The sequence below is a fragment of the Camelina sativa genome, chromosome 11 (assembly GCF_030686135.1).
Source record: "Camelina sativa cultivar CO46 ecotype springtype chromosome 11, ASM3068613v1".
Classification (NCBI taxonomy): Eukaryota; Viridiplantae; Streptophyta; class Magnoliopsida; order Brassicales; family Brassicaceae; genus Camelina; species Camelina sativa.
This window is the reverse complement of record NC_141890.1, coordinates 49561413-49582901: the sequence shown is the minus strand read 5'-3', so window position 1 is coordinate 49582901 and position 21489 is coordinate 49561413. Positions and strand designations below refer to the sequence as shown.

The window sequence follows — 21489 nt, the reverse complement described above, 5'->3', positions numbered from 1 at the left end:
ATTTCGGCACGGTTAAAATTTAATAATTGGAACTGGACCGGTTTACGGAGTAGAAGAAGAGAAGACTCTTTAGTACTCTTATGTCAAAAATTCGTCGTCTGAATTTTTCAAAAAGATGGCGAGTTTCGAGAAATTCGAACCCATATTTGGGGAAGTAGTACCCGAACGATCGGATCCGGGTACGGGTCTTCTCCGACGATGTCTCTTCCACGTCTACGCTTCCGATTCGTATAACTTAACAGTCCATGTCACTGACTTCGTCTCCGGCGTCTGGACGACGATCCTCTCCGTCTCGAAGCTAGATGATATGGTTCGTTTACTCCTTTCTTTTGTTTTTTCTGCTGTGGATAAACAAACCATTGATTGATTCATCTCAGTGGCTTGTGATTAGGATTGCTCTTTGAATTTTTACTTCGCATACTTTGATTTGAAAACAGAGGGATACTGTTGGGATTGGTGGTTCGTGGTCTGAGTTCGTCGATTATACTGTAGCTTCTTTGAAATCAGATAATGTGAAGCTTCTTCTCCTTGGATCAAATTCAGTTTCTAATGGTAACTGTTTTCCTTGAGCTTATGTTTAGTAGTTTACAATTCATTATCTGTGTTGGTATTCTTAGTTTTGTGTGTTTCAATCACATAATTTTGTAGGTGTTGAGATTGCGCGATTAGTTTCTCAGAAGGCCAAAGGAATGCCTCGCATAATAGTACCTCTAACAAAGATGGTGGACTCATCATCTGCTGCTAGTGAGGCAATGGCTAATCTGTCTTTCGAGTTGTTCAGAGCATTCAAGAGCAAGCAGCACCTACAAGGTATAGGAATTATTACAATATGAGGTCATTTGGATGTTCTTGCAAATAAAGACCAGACACTCTTCATAGTAGTAGAGAATGCTTATTTACACTATCGAATGTGCCATTCATGTGCTACACAATATGGGTTTATTTGGAATTCAAGATAGTGTTAACCGTAAATAAAGGGAATTCGTTTTTAACTCTAATGTTTTGTCCTTGTACACTCATTTGTTCAATCAGGAGAAGTGAATTCTTCAGCTGCAGCAATTGATGAAAAGGTATCTTAGGTCTGGCAGTTCTAAATGGTGTTTCTTTAATAACACTGTAGCAGTACTCGGTTCTTACTTTGGTTGAAAAATCTCGATTGTATTGTGATTAGGACAAGAGGGACGGTGGTACCGATAACAAACTGGAACGATACTTCTCTGGAAAGCTAGATGTTATGGCTCCATCAACAGATAACCAGCAAGACTCTCCCGGTTAGTCATGTTTAACCACATTTAGTAATATATTTTCAACTCTTTTCCCCAGAAAATCTTATATGTAAACAATAATCAAAAGTCTTATATGTATTCAATGATCATCAACGTCACCATATTTATCATTGTATCTTTTGGTTGCAGCCAAGAAATCTGCCCGAGAAGCTAACACAGCAAAACCTGTTAAACGAGTTCCTGCTCACCGAAGGTATATACATATCATATCCTATTTAAATCTCATGCAACATCCATATTAGTATCGATAGTCTTGGTCTGAAAATAGCTTTGGTTTTTGTAGAACGCGTAAACGCGGTGCTCTTCTGCAGGATTCAGAAGAAGAGGACGGCTGATTGGAACAGAACATAATCTTAGACGACACTTTAAATCCATCATCAGCTCTTAGTAACACACTGAATCGCCTGGGATGTATGCTTATGCTGATGATAATTTCTCAGGTCCTAATTTCTCCTCTTTTGGTGATTCGATTATGTAAAAAGAATCTGTAAGGGCAACGTAGATTCCTTGTGGACACATACTATAAGCAATTTTTGAAAGATGAAATAGAAATAAAGTTGAATCTTCCTTAGTATCATTTATTCATTCATATCTGCTGTTTCCAATTATATGAACTAAACATTTACACCACATACCAGTTCAGACCAATACAAATATTATACAGTTTCAGTTGTGTCTCAGAAATATAGATTCTCCTCTTCCATAGATTCTCTAACTGCCTTCAAAATCCATGGCTTGAGTTCCTTGGTGGTAACTATGATCCCTGTCTCGTGAGCAAGATACTTTCCTTTCGAGAAGTCTAGAGATTTGCCTGCAGCATCGCACACTACGCCTCCAGCTTCTGCACAAGGTTATTTTGTTCACTTCTGTTTATTAATAATAGTCATCTCGTAGTTTTAATTATACATTATAAGTGACATAAGTGGGTATTAAATCTAGATCCCTTATGTGCTTGGTAAACTAGCGAGCAACCCATTGCTTTGTAATGTGCATTCAGGCCAACAGTTTTTTGCATTGAAAAGGGTTTTGTACCTGTGGTGATGATTGAACCAGGAGCATGGTCCCATATACACTCGCGGTATCCACTGAGCGTGAAACGCAAGTATATTTCTGCGTCTCCTCGGGACAAAGCTGCATACTTAGCTTGGCTATCGATCCTTACAGGTAATGCTTTGATCCCGAGTTTCTACTCTTAACCGTAAACAGTTTGTCTTAGTAGTAAGAATTCCACTTGGTTATTATAGCCTACATAAGAGCAGACTGTGATAGAAAGAATAAAGATATTACCTTTGCAATGGTACCATGGATGAGAATTGGTTTATGGTATGATTCCAAGAACTTCGCTTCTTCGAGATTCTCATTGCTACTCACTTTCACCTGTCAACATAGCTTTCACTCTCTTTAACACTACCAGACAATTGCAGATTTATCATGGTTGAGCTTTGGATAGGTAAATGATACCTTCTGTGGCGGAGAATTTCCTTTGAGAGGTTGCACGTAAGTCCCTGAACCCGTTGTAGCAAAGAAAAGGCAGCCAACATCTTCAGGGGAAGACTTATCCGTCTCACAAACCGCAGAAGCCACGGGAAGATTTGGGCAAGCCATGACACCGAGCACCACTTTGCCTTCCACAAGCAAGGCTAATCCCACGGCGTATTGCTCTCCTTTTACAAATCTAAGAATGCAGAGAAATTCATTAAACCGGTTTCTAAGGTAAAGCATTGTGAAAGCACACAGATTACAGAGATTTGTTACCCTTTGGTTCCATCTATAGGGTCAAGAATCCAGTGGCAGCCGCTACAACCGCCTTCTGATTTACCGCAGTCTATAGCGTTTAACACGTCATCTGTGGATAGAGGAGAGCCAGCGTACGATTCCTCAGAAGCTAGAGTATCTTTCACAAGCTTGGTAATACCTTCTAGGAACTCCTCACTTCCCTTCTTTCGCAGATCTCCAGTTTCCTGTAAGAATTTTTCCCAGACATAAGTACGAGAAAACCCGAGTAACATGTACGCTATAAAACCTTGGATTAACGGGTTTCTGAGTCATTTCACCTCTTCAGCTACTAATGACAGTTTTTCAGGTTGGAGTTCCCTCTCCAATACAAGACTAACCACAGCTTGCGAGCCTGAAGAAACCATCCATAAATGGGAGAAGTGAAGACATTTTCTTGATTGATTCTAGAGAGAAGCCGACACTAGCAAACCAGAAACTTGAATTTGAATGGGTAAAGCAAACGACGAGGTACAAACCGTAATCAGCTGCAGTAACCGGACTTCTATCGGATTTACTCCATACTTGGGATTGCAGCAGAGTCTTCTGCACCTCCTGATTCATTACATTATAAGGTTTGTTTAGTTTCAACGATACATGTAAGCTCCATGCTTTGATTTTCTAGTTCCAAATTGTTACTGTAATTTATAGGTGATAGTATAGCTCAATGGTGGATAAGAAAGTAGTCGTCGTTACCTGGCTGAGACAAGCAGCTAGAGAGACGGCTTTCTTTGCAGCGGCTAGCTCCTTCTCATAAGACATTGAAAAGCTTCAAGACTGTTATGTATATAAAAAAAAGCTTATACTAGTATGGTTTTATTTAGCCAATTTATAGTCATTATTATTATATATTTGTGCATGTCACTAGAAGATGTTATAGTCCAAGACTCCAAGGGAGAACGTAGAAGTAGTCAACACTGATATATAAAATAGAGTTTCGTGCGAGACGGAGTTAGTGGTGCAAACCGTCTTCCACGTAATGCCAGAACAAGTTGACGTTTAAAAAGAGGAAAATTAAAGATAAGAACTTACAGAATATGTAGACGTAATATAATACTATATTATCATGTAGAATATTTCACGGATTTTTGTATCAATTTGCATATTGTAATAATAATAGTCGTTAGAAAATTACAAGAGTGATCATAGTCCATTGATCGTTAAACACTAAACAAATTGGATACCTAATCAATACACTAATAAGCTCTCTCTCTATATATGATTTGTTATTTGATATATTATATAAGAAGACGAAGTTTCGTGGAAGATTCGACCGGAGTGTAAATCATTATCATAATTGTGAAGTGTTCTTCTTTGTGTTAACTCTTTAAGAAAGAAAGGTCTTTTCATTTTGTCCTTTTTTTATATGCGACAGAGAAAGGCATCATCTTTTTTCTATTGCCGAATTAACTAAGTCACGTAGCAATCAATAGCTACGTTTCACATATTTCTGATTATTAGCATAAAATAAACTTTAATAAAGTAATTCAACGAGCTCTTTCTTAACACCAAAACTAAAGATAAATTAGTGTTTTCTTATATATCAGAGGTGAGATATACGTATATTTTTTTTTAATAAATAGACTGTGTGAAAAGAACACAGACACAGACATAGTATATATACCCAAAGACAACAACAAAAATAATAAGTATATTACAGTTGCGTGTTAGTGAAGTTTCACAGAAGCAGTTTTCTCTTCTTCCTCTTCTTCCTCTTCTTCTTCTTTAATTGATTCTCTTACTGCTTTCAAAAGCCTTGGCAACAGTTTCTGCGTCGTTACAACAATTCCTCTCTTGTAATCAAGATACTTGCCTTTCGAAAAGTCCAACGGATCCCCAGCTGCATCAGTCACTTTTCCTCCCGCTTCTGCAATTTCACACATAAGCATTTGTGTGATCTTTCATTTGACCAAAAGCTATGTAGATAAGAAGAGCTAAATAGGTTTTACCTGAAACGATGATTGAGCCAGCGGCGTGATTCCATATTGATTCGGGCCTTGGTTTGCGAGTAAACCTCAAGTACACCTCTCCATCTCCTCTAGATAAAGCTGCATACTTTGTCTGACTATTGATCTTGATTGGTGAGTCTTTTATCCCCAGTTTCTGTCACCAGGAGAAAACAGAGTCAAACTCAGACCAAACAGGAAGATATATACAGAATGTAAGGAAGATGTTTTACCTTAGCAATTGTGTTATGGATGGGGACAGGTGTGTGGTATGACTCGAAGAAACTCGCTTTAGCAGGATCATCTACGCTGCTTACCTCTACCTAATAGCGCATATTGATCATTTTTTTAGCAATACATTTATTTTGATGTAAGACATATTGAAACAGAGTGGTTCTGAGTGATTTACCTTCACAGGAAGAGAGTCAACACTGAGAGACTGGACATAAGTCCCGGTGCCAACAGAACCATAGAAAAGGCAACCAACTTTTTCAGGTGAAGACTTGAGTGTGTTACCAGCAGTTGATGAAAAAGGAAGCTTAGGACAAGCCATTACACCAAGTACTACTTTGCCTTCCACCAACAATGCTAATCCTATTGCATATTGTTCTCCTCTTATAAATCTACATATTGGAATTTCACAAAAGCTGTCAGTTTCAAGTACTCTTATGATAGTTCAATAATGTGAACAATATATGAAACGAGATGAAGCATTGTGATCAGGGAAATATCAGTAACATTTTGAGTCATTGAGGGGGGACTCACCCTCTAGTGCCACCTATAGGATCCAAGATCCAATGGCGACCCTTGGGACCACCTTCTGATTTACCACGGTCTATAGCATTGAGCACATCATCGGAAGATAAAGGAGAAGCAGCATATGATTCATCACTTGCAAGAGTATCTTTCACAAGCTCTGTAATGCGAGCCAAAACATTCTCAGCAGCAATCTTCCTTAGCTCACCAGAATCCTACACACATATATATTACATAAACAAAATCAGCTTATAACTTCATTCAAGAAAAAAAAACAACCTGCAATGTTTTTTTTTTTTTTTTTGCATTAGTTTTGGGCACCTCTTCAGCGACTAAAGAAACAGGTTCATTCTTGAGTTCCCTTTCTAGTACAAGGCTAACCACCGCCTGCGAGCCTGAAAATAAAAGAACATGTCTTTGTTTTCTTTCATGAGCCAAGACAAGACAGATATGAAAAATCTAACATTTAGAAAAAGAAAGAGAGGGGGCTAAAACCATAATCAGCAACAGTAACAGGACTATCATCAGATTTGTTCCAAACGTCAGTTACCAACAGAGATTTCCTCACTTCCTGTTAAAAACAAACCAAAGACATTTCACTTTTGATTAAAAAAAACCTGAGATGAGTTAGTTAGTAAATAATAGGTACACAAATCAAAACCCATTGAAATCTCAGAGATAATACAACAAGATTGAAAATTTCAGATCCCCATTTTCATTTTGTGATAAAATCAAAATCCGGATATCAAACCCTAATCAGAAAACACTCAAACTCAGTTGACAGTTTCCAAAGAAACAACAACATTCTTCTTACTCTCTTACTTTATTTTATCTATTTCCACAGAAAGAGTTTAAAGAAAACATCTAACTTATCACGAACACACAATCTTCTCCAATGTCAACGACCCAAAAAAAAAAAATGTAAATCGAGAAGTAAAAGAAGAACATGTGTACACGATCCATTAAAGAGGATAGAGATCGTACGTTGCTGAGACGAGCAGCGAGAGAGACAGCTTTCTTTGCAGCAGTAAGCATTTCATCGTAAGACATTAGAATGAACGAAGTTGAAAGAAGAAAGAAGGAATAGAGATAACAAAATCTCTATAAGAATCGATTTTATATCATAAAACCTCTCGCGACTCTGAACCAACTTCTTCTTCTTCTTCTTCTTCTTCTTCTTTCTTCTCAATTTGTTTTTTAATTCATTTATTAATTTTCTTGGTTTATTATTTATAGTACGTAAATAAATTAGTAGTTTGTTTGTTTAGTATTAATAAAATAATACATTTGTTGTTCCAATCTCTACCGTTGTGGAAAAGTAGTCCCCTACCGTTAAGAGACAAATGGAAATTTCTCTCTTTAATTATATATTCACCCAACAAAAAAAAATTAAAAAAAATTTTAGTATTAAGTTTTATTTTATATTCTGAAGATTGCAAATTGCCTTTATTTATAGAAAAAAATCAGAATGAGGAAAATATAAATAGATAAACAATCCAAGAATGAATTGGTCCAATGGGGAAGATATTTTTCCTTACAAACAGAGTTTTTTTTTTTTTTTTATGGAAAGATATATACTGTTTTAGATATTTCTTTTAGTAGTAAATGTTAGACTTATATTGTATTTTTTTTTTTGCTAAGATATATAGTATATGATATATCACCAAAATGATCATTTTTGGGTTTGTTCGTTGTATTTGTTCAACTTAAAACTTTTTTTGATATGCTTTTATTCCAAAGAGGTTTTGCTTTACTACAATTACTATTTATTTTTTTTTGTAAAGAAAAAGAACCATAGGGAAGAATATGTTCTTCTTTTATTTTATCGCCACTCGTCAGATAAATGATTAGAGCTACATTATAATTAAATTATGGTACAAATTGCTTTTAAGATAATTTTAAATGACGTGATAACACTTGTGTCTTGTGTGGCTCCGTCTCCTCAATCTTTTGGTTGAAAACGGGTTCTTGTGTTTGTCATTAACACAAAGTATCTTTCACATAACTGGGTTTAAGACCAAAACATACGGTACAGATAGTGATATATAATTCGCATTTAAAATGAGATTATATGCACTTTAGTGTAGATTTGAGATTTGTACTCGTCCATTTTCTTTAAAAATGTTTGATGGTGGATATATTATTGGGGAATAAAATCTCGAATTTTAGCTTTTTTTTCTTTTGTTGTGGATTAAAAGTATTTTATATGTCGCGAAACAAATAATACATGATAATTGTGGTTAGGACGGCCAAATCCATCTATGGTTTAGACCGTTTCATTTTTAAGGGGATTACAGATCGCTGCGGATCAACTCGTATGTAAAAGCAGTCTACAGTTAGTCTGCTGCGGTTTTGTCTTTGCTTTATATGACCACATCACTGCAAACTACATTTGCTGAATGGTAAATAAAAAGCGATTTAGACTGCAGACAAATTTGTTCGCACCAACCGCTCCAACCATTAAATATTTACACATATATTGATATATACGGAAAGATTCTACTTAACGCGCTTACTTCCGTATTAAGATAAAAAGTAGTCTACGCGCTCTAGACACGTCGGTGACTATTAACCTTAAAAGGCCTTCTCTGGCCCATATTGCCCCAAACTAAACATCCTTTTCCCATTATACTTGGCCCAGCCCAAACCAGAGATTAATGTTTTTATTTGAATTACGACAAAAATGGAAGAAATTCTCACTTTTGGTTGAAAGGGAAGTGAAAACAACAGTTACTACTGGTAAAGAAAACAAAGAACGAGAGAAGAAAGAAAGGATCATCAGAGAGCTGAAGCTTTCTCTTGCTCAGCTATGGACTCACGAACTGCTTTCAAAAGCAGTGGCATAAGCTTCTCATTAGCAACGATAATGCCTGTGTCCAGATCAAGATACTTCCCTTTCGAGAAATCCAGTGGCTTTCCCGCTGCATCCGTCACAATTCCACCCGCCTCTGCGCACAAAAGAATCCGATATTGCATTCATTATCAAACCACATTCTCATATCAGTGTTGTAACATAAAGAGAGAGAGTTTTATGTTAACCTGTGACAACTATAGCACCAGCGACATGGTCCCAAATCTTTTCACGGTATCCTTTATGAGGAAACCGTAAGTATATAGCTCCATCTCCTCTAGATAAAGCTCCATACTTTGCTTGGCTATCGATACGTACAGGTGGTGCTTTGACACCGAGTTTCTGTACATAACAAAAGATAATAACACGATCAAATGGATGCACATTAATATAGTTTGTTCACTAGGATCACTTGGCAGGACAGAGATGCAATTTACATTGGCAATGGAGCTGGATAAGCCGTGTAGAGAGTGAGCTCCTTCAAATGACTCGAAGAACGATGCTTCTTCAGGATTCTCAACCTTAGAGACTTGTACTTTGACGGGAGAAGATTTTGAATCTAGGAGCTGCATATATGTCCCTGAGCCAATCGTAGCAAAGAAGAGACATCCAATTTCAATGGATGAAGAGTTGTTGTTGTTGTTGGCTCCAGCTATGGATGCTAATGGCAAGTTTGGACAAGCGAGCACACCTAAAACTACTTTCCCTTCCTCGAGCAATCCTCGTGCTACTGCGTACTGGTCTCCTCTCAGAAATCTAATATGACCAAACAAGCTCAGTATCAGAAAATAACATTTGCTATGACAGTCAATCACTTTACCAATCATTCTTTGAAATAAGAAGATTTGTAGATACTTTTAAAACTTACCCTTTAGTGCCATCAATAGGATCCAAGACCCAGTGTCGACCATTTGGACCGCCTTCAGATGATCCACAGTCAATGGTTCTGAGTAGATCATCTGTGGACAAAGTAGAACCACCAAACGATTCCTCGGTAGCTAAAGTGTCGTTCACGAGCTTCGTGATGCGCTCAAGAGTATCCTGAGAACCGTCCTTGCGTAGATCGCCTGAGTCCTATATAGATAATTTTGGACAATGTGAGTCCTAAAACATAGAACACAAGATGAGCAATGTGAGGGAGTGTTGTAAAGCTGTTTTCACCTCTTCGGCCACCAATGATAAGGGTTCAGAACTGAGCTCTTTTTCTAAGACTAAACTAACAACTGCTTGTGAACCTGAAACTCAACATAAGACAGATTGAAAGCGTGAATATTTCGACCTCAAACTATGCGAATTTTCATTTACAATCTCAGTAAGATTCAAAGAGAGAAACTTTCTTAAACAGTGACAGTAATACGCTAACCATAATCAGCAACGGTCACTGGACTTTTATCAGATTTTGATTGAACATCTGATTGCAACAGAGCCTTTTGAACTTTCTGAAACAAACCCAGAACAAACAATGACAGATTCTGTTAAAGAATCAAAGAAATGAAAAGAATCAAATGAATCATTACACTATATATCACTAGAATCTAACCCCAATTACAGATGCAATACACAACATTTCAAACGAAATTAGGAAAATTACAAAATGGGTTTACTAAAGAATCAAACTTTAGAATATGGGTAATGATTAAATTGGGGGGGGGGGGGGGGGAGGGGGGGGGAAACAGATGAGAAAGACGAAAGAACCCTAACCTGACAGAGACGAGCAGCGAGTGAAGCAGCTTTCTTAGCAGCATCAAGCTCTTTCTCGTAAGCCATCGATGATGAAATAACTCTGAGAGTAACAAATGAAGGAGGAGAAGACTTGATTCCGAATACAGAAACGAGACGGTTCGGTGAATCTCTAGGTCTCGTCTTTACTAATGCAAATGATTGAAGCGGAGCCTTGGCTATTCGAAAACAATTTATAGACATCTCTTTCGCCTTTTCAAGAAGATAAATAAATATATGTCTTCACATTTTCTGATTTGCAGAGACATTATTTATTTTACTTTTCTGAATTTCCCATTTACACCCTTGTACTTATTTATTCTCCTAAGTGGAACCCAAAATTTTAAATTATTTCAAGAAAGACCCAAATTGATCTGTTGGCTTTAGGGGTCCAATGTAGCACCAACTGAAAGAACAACACCAAACGGTGAAAATCATGAAAATGAAACCCATCATGATGTTCGTAGACTGGGTTGTTGAGTTTTGTGCTAATCGCTACTACTCGCACGTGTATGTTGTGATTGAAAACATGGTGAACTTATAGGTGTGGTGAAGATATACAAAAAGGCTTTTTGATGATTATAATAAAGCCCAATAAAATGGTTCTGGGTTTTATATTTTGGGGGGAATCAAAAACCCAAAATCATTTTCTTCGGACAAAAGCTTCAGCTTTTGCCACGTTGTCCACGTTAATCCTTTTTTTGTTTTTTTGGTCAAGTCCACGTGAATCTTATATACTGTATGCTTTTTTTGGGGTTTAGGATAAATCATTAATGACGCAGAAGAGAGACCAAATAAAAATTTCTAGATTGATGATGGCGTGTGAGAGAGCAAAATACGCTTTGATTATTTGCCGCCGCAAGCAAAGGGGTCACGTTCCACTAACTTTCAAGATTCAACAAAACCCACTTTGTGTTTCCTTTTTTATATTTCTTCATATTCCTCTTTTTGTGTTATCTTTTCTAATAAACTAACTAATCTTCTTCTGTAAGAAGATATTCTCCAGAAAAGAAAAAAAAAAAAAAATTCTGTAAGAAGTCTTTCGGCTTTTCAACAAACTCCAGGTTGATTTATATACTTGGCACTTGTAACAGTGTCTTTTAGATTCTGATTATTTTCTTCTCAAGAAGATTGGGGTTTGTAAAAGAGGTTCTTGTGCTGCAGAGTTTTTGCAATGAACAGAGGAAATAAAAGTAATCAGCAACCTTCATATATCGCTGATCATTTCAGCAGCTTGGGTCAGGTCTCATAACTTTACCACCTATTTCTTTGATTTCTTGATTTGAATCTTTTTCAAAGTGATGAGTTGCATAAGAAGTGTCTTGTTGTGGACTTTGCTATATTAGGTGATAACTTCTCTGAGAGAAGCTGGACTTGAATCTTCAAATCTGATTCTAGGAATTGACTTTACCAAGAGCAATGAATGGACAGGTAATTTTTGATTTTTAAGAAAATGCTTCACATGTTGATGAGACGATTTAACGGTTTTAGTTAAATGTTAATGAATCTCGGTCAATGCAGGAAGATACTCATTCAATAGAAAAAGCCTTCATGCCATTGGTAAAAGACAGAATCCATATGAGCAAGCAATATCTATAATTGGTCGTACTTTGTCTCCCTTTGATGAAGATGATCTTATACCTTGTTTTGGTTTTGGGGATGGTAAGTTTTCTCACTTTTTGCTTTCAAAATGAAGTAGATTTAGAGAAGTTCTTAATGGTTGGTTTATTGATCCTGCAGCAACAACACGCGATCAATATGTATTCAGCTTTTATCCCGAGAACAAAAGCTGCCAAGGATTGGAAAACGCTGTTAAACGATATAGAGAGATTGTTCCACATTTGAAGTTATCTGGTAATTTCTCTTACTACAAATTAATTTACTTATTACTCTTCTTATAGTAAAGATTAATCTGTGTTTTTGATGCTGCCATCAACATAGTTGAGCAGAACAATATGCAATACCATGTTCTCGTCATTATTGCAGATGGTCAGGTCACAAGGAATCCAGATGTTCCACTTGGTCGACTTAGTCCACAGGAAGAAGCTACTATGAACTCTATAATGGCAGCTAGGTAAACTATTCAATAAGCTCAGATTTTCATGATCATGTATTTATATTCATACAATCATACTAATGTTCGGTGTTAAATTCCAGCCATTACCCATTGTCAATCGTCTTGGTTGGAGTTGGAGATGGACCATGGGATACAATGAAACAGTTCGATGACAATATCCCTCACCGTGAGTTTGATAACTTCCAGGTAAATTATTAGAGAACCCTGAATAGAAATTGCATATTTTCCGGATATGGTGATTCGTGAAAAAACTCGGTTTCGTTTTACAGTTTGTAAACTTCACAAAGATAATGTCGGAGCACAAAGATGCGGCGAAAAAGGAGGCTGCTTTTGCACTCGCAGCTCTCATGGAGATCCCTTTTCAGTACAAGGCTACATTAAGTCTCAAGTAAGTGGAGTAAAGTTTGTACCTTTAGAAACTTCTTGTATCACTGTTTATGTATTCTTATTGCATTAGATTCTTGAAAAGTTGCAAATCAAACCAACCTACGATTGTGCTTGTGAACAGTAGAAAGCCAGAGCGCAGTTCTTATCTGCACCATAATCCACTCCCGCCACCACCGGAGGTTATAGAGCGTGACAATGCTATTAGATCGGTGCCACATCCTATGACAGAAACTGCAGAGAAAAGTGACAGAACGGCTCATGCTACAGCGCCGGTAAATTCTCTTATTTTTTTGCCTTTGTTGGCTCTTCTTTTGTCAATGAGTACACACTCAGTTTCTCTGATACTGAGATTTACATTCATTTTCAAAAATAAGGTATGCCCGATTTGCTTAACGAATCCAAAGGACATGGCTTTTAGCTGCGGTCATACGGTAAGTGAAATTTTCAAAGAAAAAAAAAGTACACTTTTGTTTTTCTATGAACTGTGCTGCTTCCATATCGGGTTTGCGACATCTCTGATGCTTTCGATTTCAAATTGAAGACATGCAAGGAATGCGGCGTGATTGTCACAACATGCCCAATGTGCAGACAACCTATAACAACAAGGATAAGGCTGTACACTTGACTCAGTAAAACTCTGGGCAACTTAAGGACGCTAGAGATGAGGCAGAAGCCATATGGTTAACTGGTTACGCACTTGAGATTCATGTTCATACTTGTGTAGCACCTTGTACAGTCCAACCAGAAGAATAATAATACCTAAATCTTGAGTTGTAGTTCGTAATTTCGTATGTATTGCAGTGGCATATGGATATAATAAATTCCCAAAATTCTTAGCCTGCCGAAATAGGAGATATGCAAGACAACGAATCCTCTCTCTGTATTAATCAAAAGCTACGTACAAAGAAGCAAAAGAGGTCCTTTTTATAACATCACAAAGCCTATTAGGACCTACTAGTTCTAAACCATACGGAAGATGTAACAGCAAAGAAGCCGATGGAGAGCCTAAAAACAACCTTCTATTTAGAAGCTCCAACGTTCGAGTTGTTGCTTGGCCACAGCCATGTCTTTTTGTGCTTTCATTCTCCGGTAAAATATAGGACAATCTCGACTGTCAAGACCAATAAAGATATAATGATAAAGTTGGATGAGAACCTATTACGGTATTACCTATCGAAAGAAAAATCTATCGGAAAGATATATAAGCAAACCTGGTGCACAAGACATCTTGATGGAGAGAGCCTTGACACTCCTGGCACTGGGTCCACAGCCTCCCAAAAACTTCTTCTAGGTCCGCCACTGAATTTTCACAAAATATTCAAACATTCCTGATAGATCAAGTCTATAGAAAAGAGAATAACGGTAGCATACCTTGAGACACGTTTTTGCAGTACAACTCGGCTTCTCTTCCCTTGCAACTTGCGCATAGTGTTCCATTGCTGCTTCAAGTTAAAGTGAAAATTGATAAGCAGATACCATAAATGGAATCAGATAAACAAGATTGCAAGAACAAACAATCAAATGATAAGGAACTTGGAAGACATAGAAACAAATACAGATCAGGAACCGAGAATCCAGGAATCACGTAGAACTTGCAGGATCCTAATATTCTTCCAAAGTGAACATGATCAATAACATAGGCAAGGAACCACAACGTACCTGATCGGAACTTTGCAGCCAACACAGCTAAGTTGTTTCTTAGCAAATTTCATTATGCCGCTGTTTGAAGGAGTACTAATTGATATTGACCTAGTGTGACTTCCGTGGAGAAGTTCCTTGCTAGCATTTTTCAAGACTGGCTCAAAAATCCTAAGCAGCGGCTGAGAACAACATCTGCTTCAAATTCCAGATACTAGAATAGAGAGTTCAGAATAACTTATAGACAAACCCCACTTCAAACTGACCTTGCTAATCTGATTCTCCAAGTAGTAATTTGGGTCTATAGGGATGTTATTCTGTAGCACGTAGATAGGATCTTCTGACCGTTCATAAGCCTATTTGATATTAAAATGAGATAAGCACGGTAGAAGAAAATGACCTCAAGATTTTATGAAAAACTATAAAAATAATGTTGACATGAAAGGTACCTTGGCACCTTTAGCAGCTTTTATGATAACATACGGCACTCGATCCCCAACATTTGGCGCTGTAGCAGCATCCCTCTGTCACATATGAAAGCAAACACTGTCATATTTCACATGATAGGTCATCAGACACCGTAAAATAGATCTCAGTGTCAGAGAAACCTCTATACGTATATTCACTAAAAGAATGAAGGAATGAAAATCTCCCTAGACACATTTGTACATGTTTCTTGACGAAAGGAAACGGTCAAGAGTTATCTTAAAATATAATGAAAATGCTTTATCATGTCAATGATAGATGAAAAAAGATAAAGAGTACCACAAACCTTACGCATGCGTTCAGCAAGTTCACCATGAGCTGATTTATTTTCATAATCATCCCCTGTTTTCGTTAAACCCTATGATTTGAGAAACACATCAGGAGCGTTATAGGTTGATTCTTGTTTTAGTTTTCACAGATGGCTTTAATCATGATCATACACTTTCAGGCAATACAAACATCAAAAGAAAAGATATCAAGCACAGCATATTACCTTTGTAATCACCAAAAGTGATAAGTCAATACGGTTCATGAGAAGATCCGAAATGGTTTTCTTAACATACTCAGCTGCGCCTGGAACATCTCTATCAATAAGTATTTTGTTAAGACTCTCAGTCACGAGGTTCTTAACCAGTAAACAATTATCTCTTCGTACTGTCTCGATTCCTGCCAGAGATATTTAGTCAGAAAATAAATAAGAGAGAAGCTGTGAAATTACAAAGACTTACCTTTGGTGTCCATTTTGTCAAACTGTTGAGGATTTGTCCATAGCAAACCAGCATACCTCTTCTTGTTAATCAGCAGATATGGGAAATAAACCTTTTCAAACTCCAATTTGATGGGCTTTATTGACATCATACACAATCAAGAAACAGAGAACGATTCAGCCTTGTTATATTTTGTTTTCAAGAAAAATACGTAATCTTTCACCTCTACCCCAGGGATTAGGGAGAAGTTTATGATACACTCCTAGCAGAAAAAAGTTACTTACTTTGATAAAAGTTCCGCTAATATGTTCCGCAGCTTCCCTCCCCAAGTTCATCGCAGCTTCTACATCCGATACTCCAAATTGCACCATGACTGAATCCGTGTCTCCATAAATGACCTAATACGTCATTACCCATCAAATTCAATAAATATAAGAACAAACATATACTTCACTCTGTCTTTTCCATACAACAAGTAATTATTTGAAAATTTACCTCTGCATTGTATTCATACCCGCCTAGTGTTGTGAATTTATCTTCCACAAGTTTCTTCGTTTGTTCAATCATCTGACGACCTTCAGAAAGATACAAATCCATCAGAATAAACCTATAAGGGTACATGTCTAGAAAAGTTGCAGTGCTTACAAAAGAAATACCATAGCTAGTTACACTTGAGGATATTTCTAAGCATGGTAACTGCCCAATAGTGGCTCCCGTAAACCCATAGACAGAATTTGCACTGATCTGAGACAATAATAGAAAGCAAATGTAAAAGAGCAGTTTACACGAGGAATATTGTTCAAAATTTTCAGAACATTGAATCATTTTTCTGAATGACTAAGTTAAATAAATTGACAGTAAGAAGTTCACCTTCAATGCCAACTGCCTACCGTCTAAAACAGCCTTTGCAAGGGGATCCTTAGCCTCCTAAAATGGACAATGCCAGTTACAATAGTAGTAATTGAAGGCTCTATACAGGTACGCACATACTGCAAGAGTTTCTACAGAATCAAATGTTTAGTTACCTTTAAATCTGCTTTGGCTCTTTTACGGGCAGTAAGAAGCTCTTCGAGAATTTCTGGAAGTATACCCTGAAATGGATTATTTGCTTTGTTTATAAACTGTTGTATTCCCTGAATTAATTAATTGGTCGTGTTTCCTGAAAGAAATTATTCAACAGGATTTGAGGTACTTGAGGATAGTTAATTTAACTAAATGTCGCAACCTTTTGCAAGCTCTGCTTAACAAATGTTTCCCCTGATGGAGTTCTAGTGACATGTTCAGGTGGAAGATTCAGTTTGCGTACATCTTCAGGTGTCACCTTCAAAGACAAGAACATGGAATGCTCCCAAATTAAGAAGGTGTATAAACAACAGATGATAAAATAACTAGCAGTTAAAAAGGAAATATCAAAAGAATTACCAAGGTGCAGTAGCATAGATTATATGCCATCATAATTGACGGGTACAGTGAAGCAAAATCCAAAGTTGCAATTGGTTTTTCATAGAAACCTGTTCTTGCTTCTAACACCTGAGTATCATTTGATACATTTAAAACAGAACACATGTCAGAACAGTGGAAGTGTTGAACTAATACAAAGGACAGGCGAAAAAATAAATGTTAGACCCGTAAATCACCAACTTACAGTTGCGCCTTCATAAGTTCCTTGTTCGGACCCTGACTGTTTAGCATTTGGAAGAACCAGATTCTTCTGTTTAGCTTTCCTAAGAAGCTGAGATAGAACCTAGAAGCAATATTTGAGACACTAAATATCAGCCACCTCAGTAAACTGAAAAACATATCCAGAAACTATTAGTTGAGAAATACCTTGATACTCTGTCCTCTAGCAAGAAGGAAGGAAATAGGGACACCAGTTACACGAGCCATTTCGACATAATTATATATAAACATCAGTTTGTCCAGAAGCCTCTGAGGGAGATATGCATCCTATAACAGCAAAGAGGACGTGGTGACTTCTTTTAGTATTCATTTGGTTGACTATTAATAGAGAGAGAACAAAATTAGAGTCTGAACATCCTTTCACATTTCCTTCAAAACACATTATTTTATGTGTCACTAATATCGCTAGCAATTGCCAAAAGTCCTTCAAGCCTAGATCACATTCATAATGCTCAAAAACCTCATGAATTGTAGGGGTATCCATTTCTATGAACCCAAATGGTTAAGTAAGGCTTTTTACAATGTCCTTATCTACAAGGGGTCCTCTTGCTACACGTACAGTATAAGCAGAGAGAAGTACACAAGAATAATAAACACATTAATGTTCATCTTTTACACTAGGAAGGGTGGGACTTGGACAACATGTAATAGGACTGTGAGGTAGTTAGACAAGCTTGATAGCTAGTTAGAAAATCTTAAATTTGTGTAATAACAGGCAAGGAAACAGGACAAAGGCAGCAATAGTCCAGAATAAACAAAAGGAGGTACCTTCAAACAATAAACAGCAAGACGCCTCCTGGTTTCTGCATTCCCATTTTGGAGATCAGTTATTATAGAATGGTGGACATCCTCTTTCTGAAGAAGACAATCAGGTCAGCCACATGGAAAAATAGAAATAACCTGAAATTCTACATAATACTCGGTTTCACCTGCTCGGAAAGAAAGTGAGCGGAGACAGAATTCAGCGAATAAGAACTTAATTTGTGGTCTCTGTGTATTGCCTACAATAATTAAATGAAGAATTAAGTTGATGTTACAAACAAACAATCTAAGGATGACTATACCAAAATGAATTTGTTAACGCAGAAACCTGAATAAGGTCAAACTGAAATCTTCCTTCAATTGTGGTCTCTTTACTTTCCCTTATTCCTTGTTGTCTGAAACATGGCACATATTACTATGGGATGCAGTATAGCATTATAACATGCGAGGTTAGAGAATTCATGAGCCACGAAAAGCATGGAGCACAACAAAAAAAAAAATAGGAGAAAGTGATGGCAATTAGCAAGCACCCAGCTACTACTGCATCACCTTGATGAAAATATTGAGTCTCTGACCCGGACCCTACTGTTCTTTACACGACCAAGAAGTGGAAATTCCTCTATTCCCAGTGTTGCAGCTCTCTGAGAATAAAAAAAAACAGAATATTTTATAGGTAAAAATAGATTCATTACATAAACACCATACAGCACAGCGGCGCATAGATATAATACATATAGAATGCTATGAGAATGAAAAGCACGCTTCTGCTAACCAGAGGTGATAATAATTTGTCAATAAAAGTAAAAGGTAATGTTCAAGTACCTCAATCAGATACGGTAAATCGAATTTGCAGATGTTATAACCAATGATGATATCAGGATCAACATCACGAATCAAATCCTGCAGCCAATACATCTTATACATCAGCAGAAAACATGCTTCACTAACCCCACAACAATATTGCAGTGGCAAAATAAAGTTTACTAAATCTTTTTCACGAAGTCTTCCCAGATCTATGAAACTGTAATAGAACTTACTTTTGTAAGCTAAGGTGCCAAAAACCAGATAAAGAGAAAGTAATGCACATATAAGAATGAAAGACGATAGGAAGCAAAAACAATACCCTCCAAGCAAGCAAGACCTCTCTTTCTGTTTCAAAAGACATGACATCTACGCCTACGATTGGAGCACATGACTTAAGAGTCATGACATTGCGTACAAATGGGTGATCCTCTCCCTGAAGAGTAACAAGGTTCGCTATCTAGAAAAGCAAAGAGAATGTCGTGTCAAAAGGAATGCGAACAGAAATAACAAATAGGGATCTCATAATATAACAAAAACAGCTAACCTGGATTACAGGATCATGCTTAGCCTCAGGAAAGTGTCCTTTACGACCTGCGCACTCAATATCAAAACTTAGTACACGGAAGGGAGCCATTTTTGAGTATTCACCTTCTGCAGCATGACTGATTAGATCTGAGTACCTAAACCCCATGTTAAAGAAAGCAACGACATAAAATAGAATATGTTACTAGATAAACATTTTCTTGCCCCAGAAAATAAATTCAGATGAGGATACAGGCAATGGAACTCCAACTGGCAGTATGACAAAGTTCTTGCATTCTTCTTATATTTCCCAGTAGGTACTTCAATCCAATTCCCTCCGACAATATCACGATCAACCATGAAACGTAGAACGAAAAGAATATTGCTCTCAAATGTTTGGAAGCTCTTCATACCCAATCCATCAATTTGTAAGCCTCTATCAAGGATACCTACCAATTAAATCATTGCAATGACAACAATCAGTAAAGGAGATAGTAGACTCATAAAGCAAAAACATTTTGGGAGTCATATACCGCGACAGCTAGCCACCATAGTCGGCAATGCAACTGTAATCTTCAGAAAATTTTGGGATTTCTGCTGTTGGTAATACATGATGCTTCTTTTCTGCACCATTTCTATACGACGGACAAACTTCGGGACCTTGGCATTTTTATTGGACTCCCTCATCCTTCCCTGAATGAGTCAGATGAGCTTTAAAACAAAACCAGGGATATCATATATATTTAGCCTGCATAGTAAAATACCTCGAGAGTCTGATGGAATTGAGAAATATCGTCAGGTCCCATACCAGGAGGGCAAGCAATGTAAAAGTAGGGCTCAAATCCATGAACAAAGCAACAGACACTGTTACCTGACAATATACCACAAAATTAAGCTCAGATCTAACGAAATAGTTTCCCCCACGTCAGTGTGTTTTGAACAAAGACCAAAAATGCTAACCTTCTTTGGTAACCCCAAACATCCTAATGATTGGAGCTTGCCCAGAGGAACCCGGTAACAGCTCCTTATGAGTCTCCGAAACTATAGAGTCAATCTCCAATTGTTGGAAAACTATAACATAAATCGAAGTGTTGAGCAATTTCGCAGCAAAATCACAAGATGAAGAAACCCAAAAGACGAATTAAGAAAACACTCAACTGATACTCTGCGAATTTGAGACATAAGCAGGTGAGAGCGGAGGTCGAGCCCAAGAGGAAGAACGCGATTCACGCTCCTCGATATCACGGAGAATTAGGGATTCTTCGTCGTCTTCGCCGTACAAGAGAGCCTCGTCAAGAAACACGTCTTCTTCCACCATAAATTCATCTTCTAGGGTTCCGATGGCCGGAGATGGTGTTGAATTACCGGTGGCTCGATGCTTTACCGCCGGTGGGGGATTTGACGGAGGCGGTCTCTTTTTGGAATTACCGCCGCCTCTATTCATGTTTTCTGGTGAGCGGGAAAATGATGAAGAAGAACGTGTTAGTGTGAGCTCTCGCGGAGGTCTGAGAGAAGAAGAAAGTGAGACTACTGTGAGTAAATTCCCGCCAGTTTTAAGGGTTTTGCTATGTGAGATTGAGACTATAGAGAGAGAGAGAGAGAGAGGCCATGTGTTTTTAATGTGACACAAGATTTTAATTTGGGAATTTTTCTCAAGTCCCTAGACAAACGCTACTATTAACGAAATCGTCTTTTTAAAAATTGTGGTCGCAATTATTTTGAATTTATCTGATGACCAAATAACTAATGTTTAAGTGCTTCTAGTTCTAAGTATGAAGTTTTTTTTTCTTTGTTGACATACGTATGAAGTTTGATCTCAAAGAAAATACGAATAATTGTAGATCAATAGAGATAATCTTATAAGAGAGCTCTATCGTGTTATATAACACGATTTTCATTGTTTATCCGGTCTTTAACCTTTCCTTAAGGGATGGATGAAACATGACAAATATTTCTATATGGTTTGACTCATGGACGTCTACTATTCGAACATTTCATTACTGGAGCTTGGTTTTATGCCAAAAGCACGATTATAACATGCATGTATCATCTCTCAGGCTGGATCTATTTTGTGGTTCTCCGATCGTCTCCTCAA

General features: G+C 37.3%; 7 protein-coding genes across 34 annotated transcripts in view; 3 read left to right on the top strand and 4 right to left on the bottom strand.

Annotated features, from left to right (window-relative positions):
* The first annotated feature begins 56 nt into the window (after positions 1–56).
* LOC104727029 (uncharacterized) lies at positions 57–3908 on the top strand. 24 transcript variants are annotated; one of them, XM_087474323.1, is made up of 12 exons: positions 57–310; positions 438–552; positions 649–810; positions 1033–1070; positions 1172–1271; positions 1416–1479; positions 1570–2136; positions 2309–2450; positions 2531–2609; positions 2737–3295; positions 3370–3634; positions 3711–3908. In XM_087474323.1, the coding sequence occupies exons 1-7, from the start codon at positions 116–118 to the stop codon at positions 1619–1621; spliced, it is 726 nt and encodes a 241-aa protein (XP_087330449.1). In that variant the 5' UTR covers positions 57–115; the 3' UTR covers positions 1622–2136; positions 2309–2450; positions 2531–2609; positions 2737–3295; positions 3370–3634; positions 3711–3908. The 24 variants fall into 24 exon arrangements, with proteins under 24 accessions (XP_087330449.1, XP_087330457.1, XP_087330447.1 ...); XM_087474331.1 differs by having other exon boundaries at positions 2711–3249; XM_087474321.1 differs by having other exon boundaries at positions 2711–3295.
* On the bottom strand, positions 1839–4033 carry LOC104727030 (3',5'-bisphosphate nucleotidase 2). The gene is made up of 8 exons (XM_010446021.2): positions 3756–4033; positions 3539–3614; positions 3341–3414; positions 3042–3247; positions 2748–2961; positions 2574–2663; positions 2319–2472; positions 1839–2127 (listed from the first exon to the last, which is right to left on the bottom strand). The coding sequence occupies exons 1-8, from the start codon at positions 3819–3821 to the stop codon at positions 1964–1966; spliced, it is 1044 nt and encodes a 347-aa protein (XP_010444323.1). The 5' UTR covers positions 3822–4033; the 3' UTR covers positions 1839–1963.
* Positions 4034–4574: 541 nt separating this feature from the next.
* Positions 4575–7182, bottom strand: LOC104727027 (putative 3'(2'),5'-bisphosphate nucleotidase 3). Its single transcript, XM_010446019.2, has 8 exons — positions 6746–7182; positions 6257–6332; positions 6083–6156; positions 5771–5976; positions 5415–5628; positions 5239–5328; positions 5009–5162; positions 4575–4926 (listed from the first exon to the last, which is right to left on the bottom strand). Exons 1-8 carry the CDS (start codon positions 6809–6811, stop codon positions 4727–4729), a joined length of 1080 nt encoding a protein of 359 aa, XP_010444321.1. The 5' UTR covers positions 6812–7182; the 3' UTR covers positions 4575–4726.
* Positions 7183–7474: 292 nt separating this feature from the next.
* Positions 7475–21489, top strand: part of LOC104727006 (NAC domain-containing protein 102) — a 96770-nt gene continuing 82755 nt past the window's right edge. Inside the window, exon 1 of the mRNA XM_087474310.1 lies at positions 7475–7539. The gene's annotated coding sequence lies outside the window, so the exon portion shown is untranslated. The remainder of the gene's footprint in view (positions 7540–21489) is intronic.
* Positions 8360–10596, bottom strand: LOC104729063 (3'(2'),5'-bisphosphate nucleotidase 1-like). Its single transcript, XM_087474304.1, has 7 exons — positions 10314–10596; positions 9976–10051; positions 9774–9847; positions 9481–9686; positions 9050–9368; positions 8801–8954; positions 8360–8709 (listed from the first exon to the last, which is right to left on the bottom strand). The coding sequence occupies exons 1-7, from the start codon at positions 10533–10535 to the stop codon at positions 8540–8542; spliced, it is 1221 nt and encodes a 406-aa protein (XP_087330430.1). The 5' UTR covers positions 10536–10596; the 3' UTR covers positions 8360–8539.
* LOC147935619 (E3 ubiquitin-protein ligase RGLG3-like) lies at positions 11066–13642 on the top strand. Of its 4 annotated transcripts, none has more exons than XM_087474309.1 (11): positions 11066–11395; positions 11496–11574; positions 11678–11762; positions 11853–11993; positions 12072–12185; positions 12318–12405; positions 12489–12594; positions 12678–12796; positions 12920–13067; positions 13170–13226; positions 13337–13642. In XM_087474309.1, the coding sequence occupies exons 2-11, from the start codon at positions 11506–11508 to the stop codon at positions 13418–13420; spliced, it is 1011 nt and encodes a 336-aa protein (XP_087330435.1). In that variant the 5' UTR covers positions 11066–11395; positions 11496–11505; the 3' UTR covers positions 13421–13642. The 4 variants fall into 4 exon arrangements, with proteins under 4 accessions (XP_087330435.1, XP_087330434.1, XP_087330433.1 ...); XM_087474308.1 differs by having other exon boundaries at positions 11071–11395; positions 12917–13067; XM_087474307.1 differs by having other exon boundaries at positions 11071–11395; positions 12273–12405.
* LOC104727025 (DNA polymerase delta catalytic subunit) lies at positions 13610–21064 on the bottom strand. Of its 2 annotated transcripts, none has more exons than XR_015571962.1 (30): positions 20553–21054; positions 20355–20465; positions 20159–20265; positions 19928–20087; positions 19648–19843; positions 19417–19552; positions 19192–19329; positions 18891–18968; positions 18618–18709; positions 18397–18463; positions 18236–18307; positions 18075–18161; positions 17454–17573; positions 17272–17370; positions 17049–17156; positions 16852–16947; positions 16652–16717; positions 16497–16553; positions 16272–16370; positions 16122–16201; positions 15911–16024; positions 15648–15762; positions 15413–15585; positions 15206–15277; positions 14883–14957; positions 14700–14789; positions 14455–14615; positions 14167–14234; positions 14007–14094; positions 13610–13906 (listed from the first exon to the last, which is right to left on the bottom strand). XR_015571962.1 is itself a non-coding variant. In XM_087474299.1 (30 exons), exons 1-30 carry the CDS (start codon positions 20836–20838, stop codon positions 13819–13821), a joined length of 3288 nt encoding a protein of 1095 aa, XP_087330425.1. In that variant the 5' UTR covers positions 20839–21064; the 3' UTR covers positions 13610–13818. The 2 variants fall into 2 exon arrangements, 1 of the variants encoding a protein (XP_087330425.1); XM_087474299.1 differs by having other exon boundaries at positions 16283–16370; positions 20553–21064.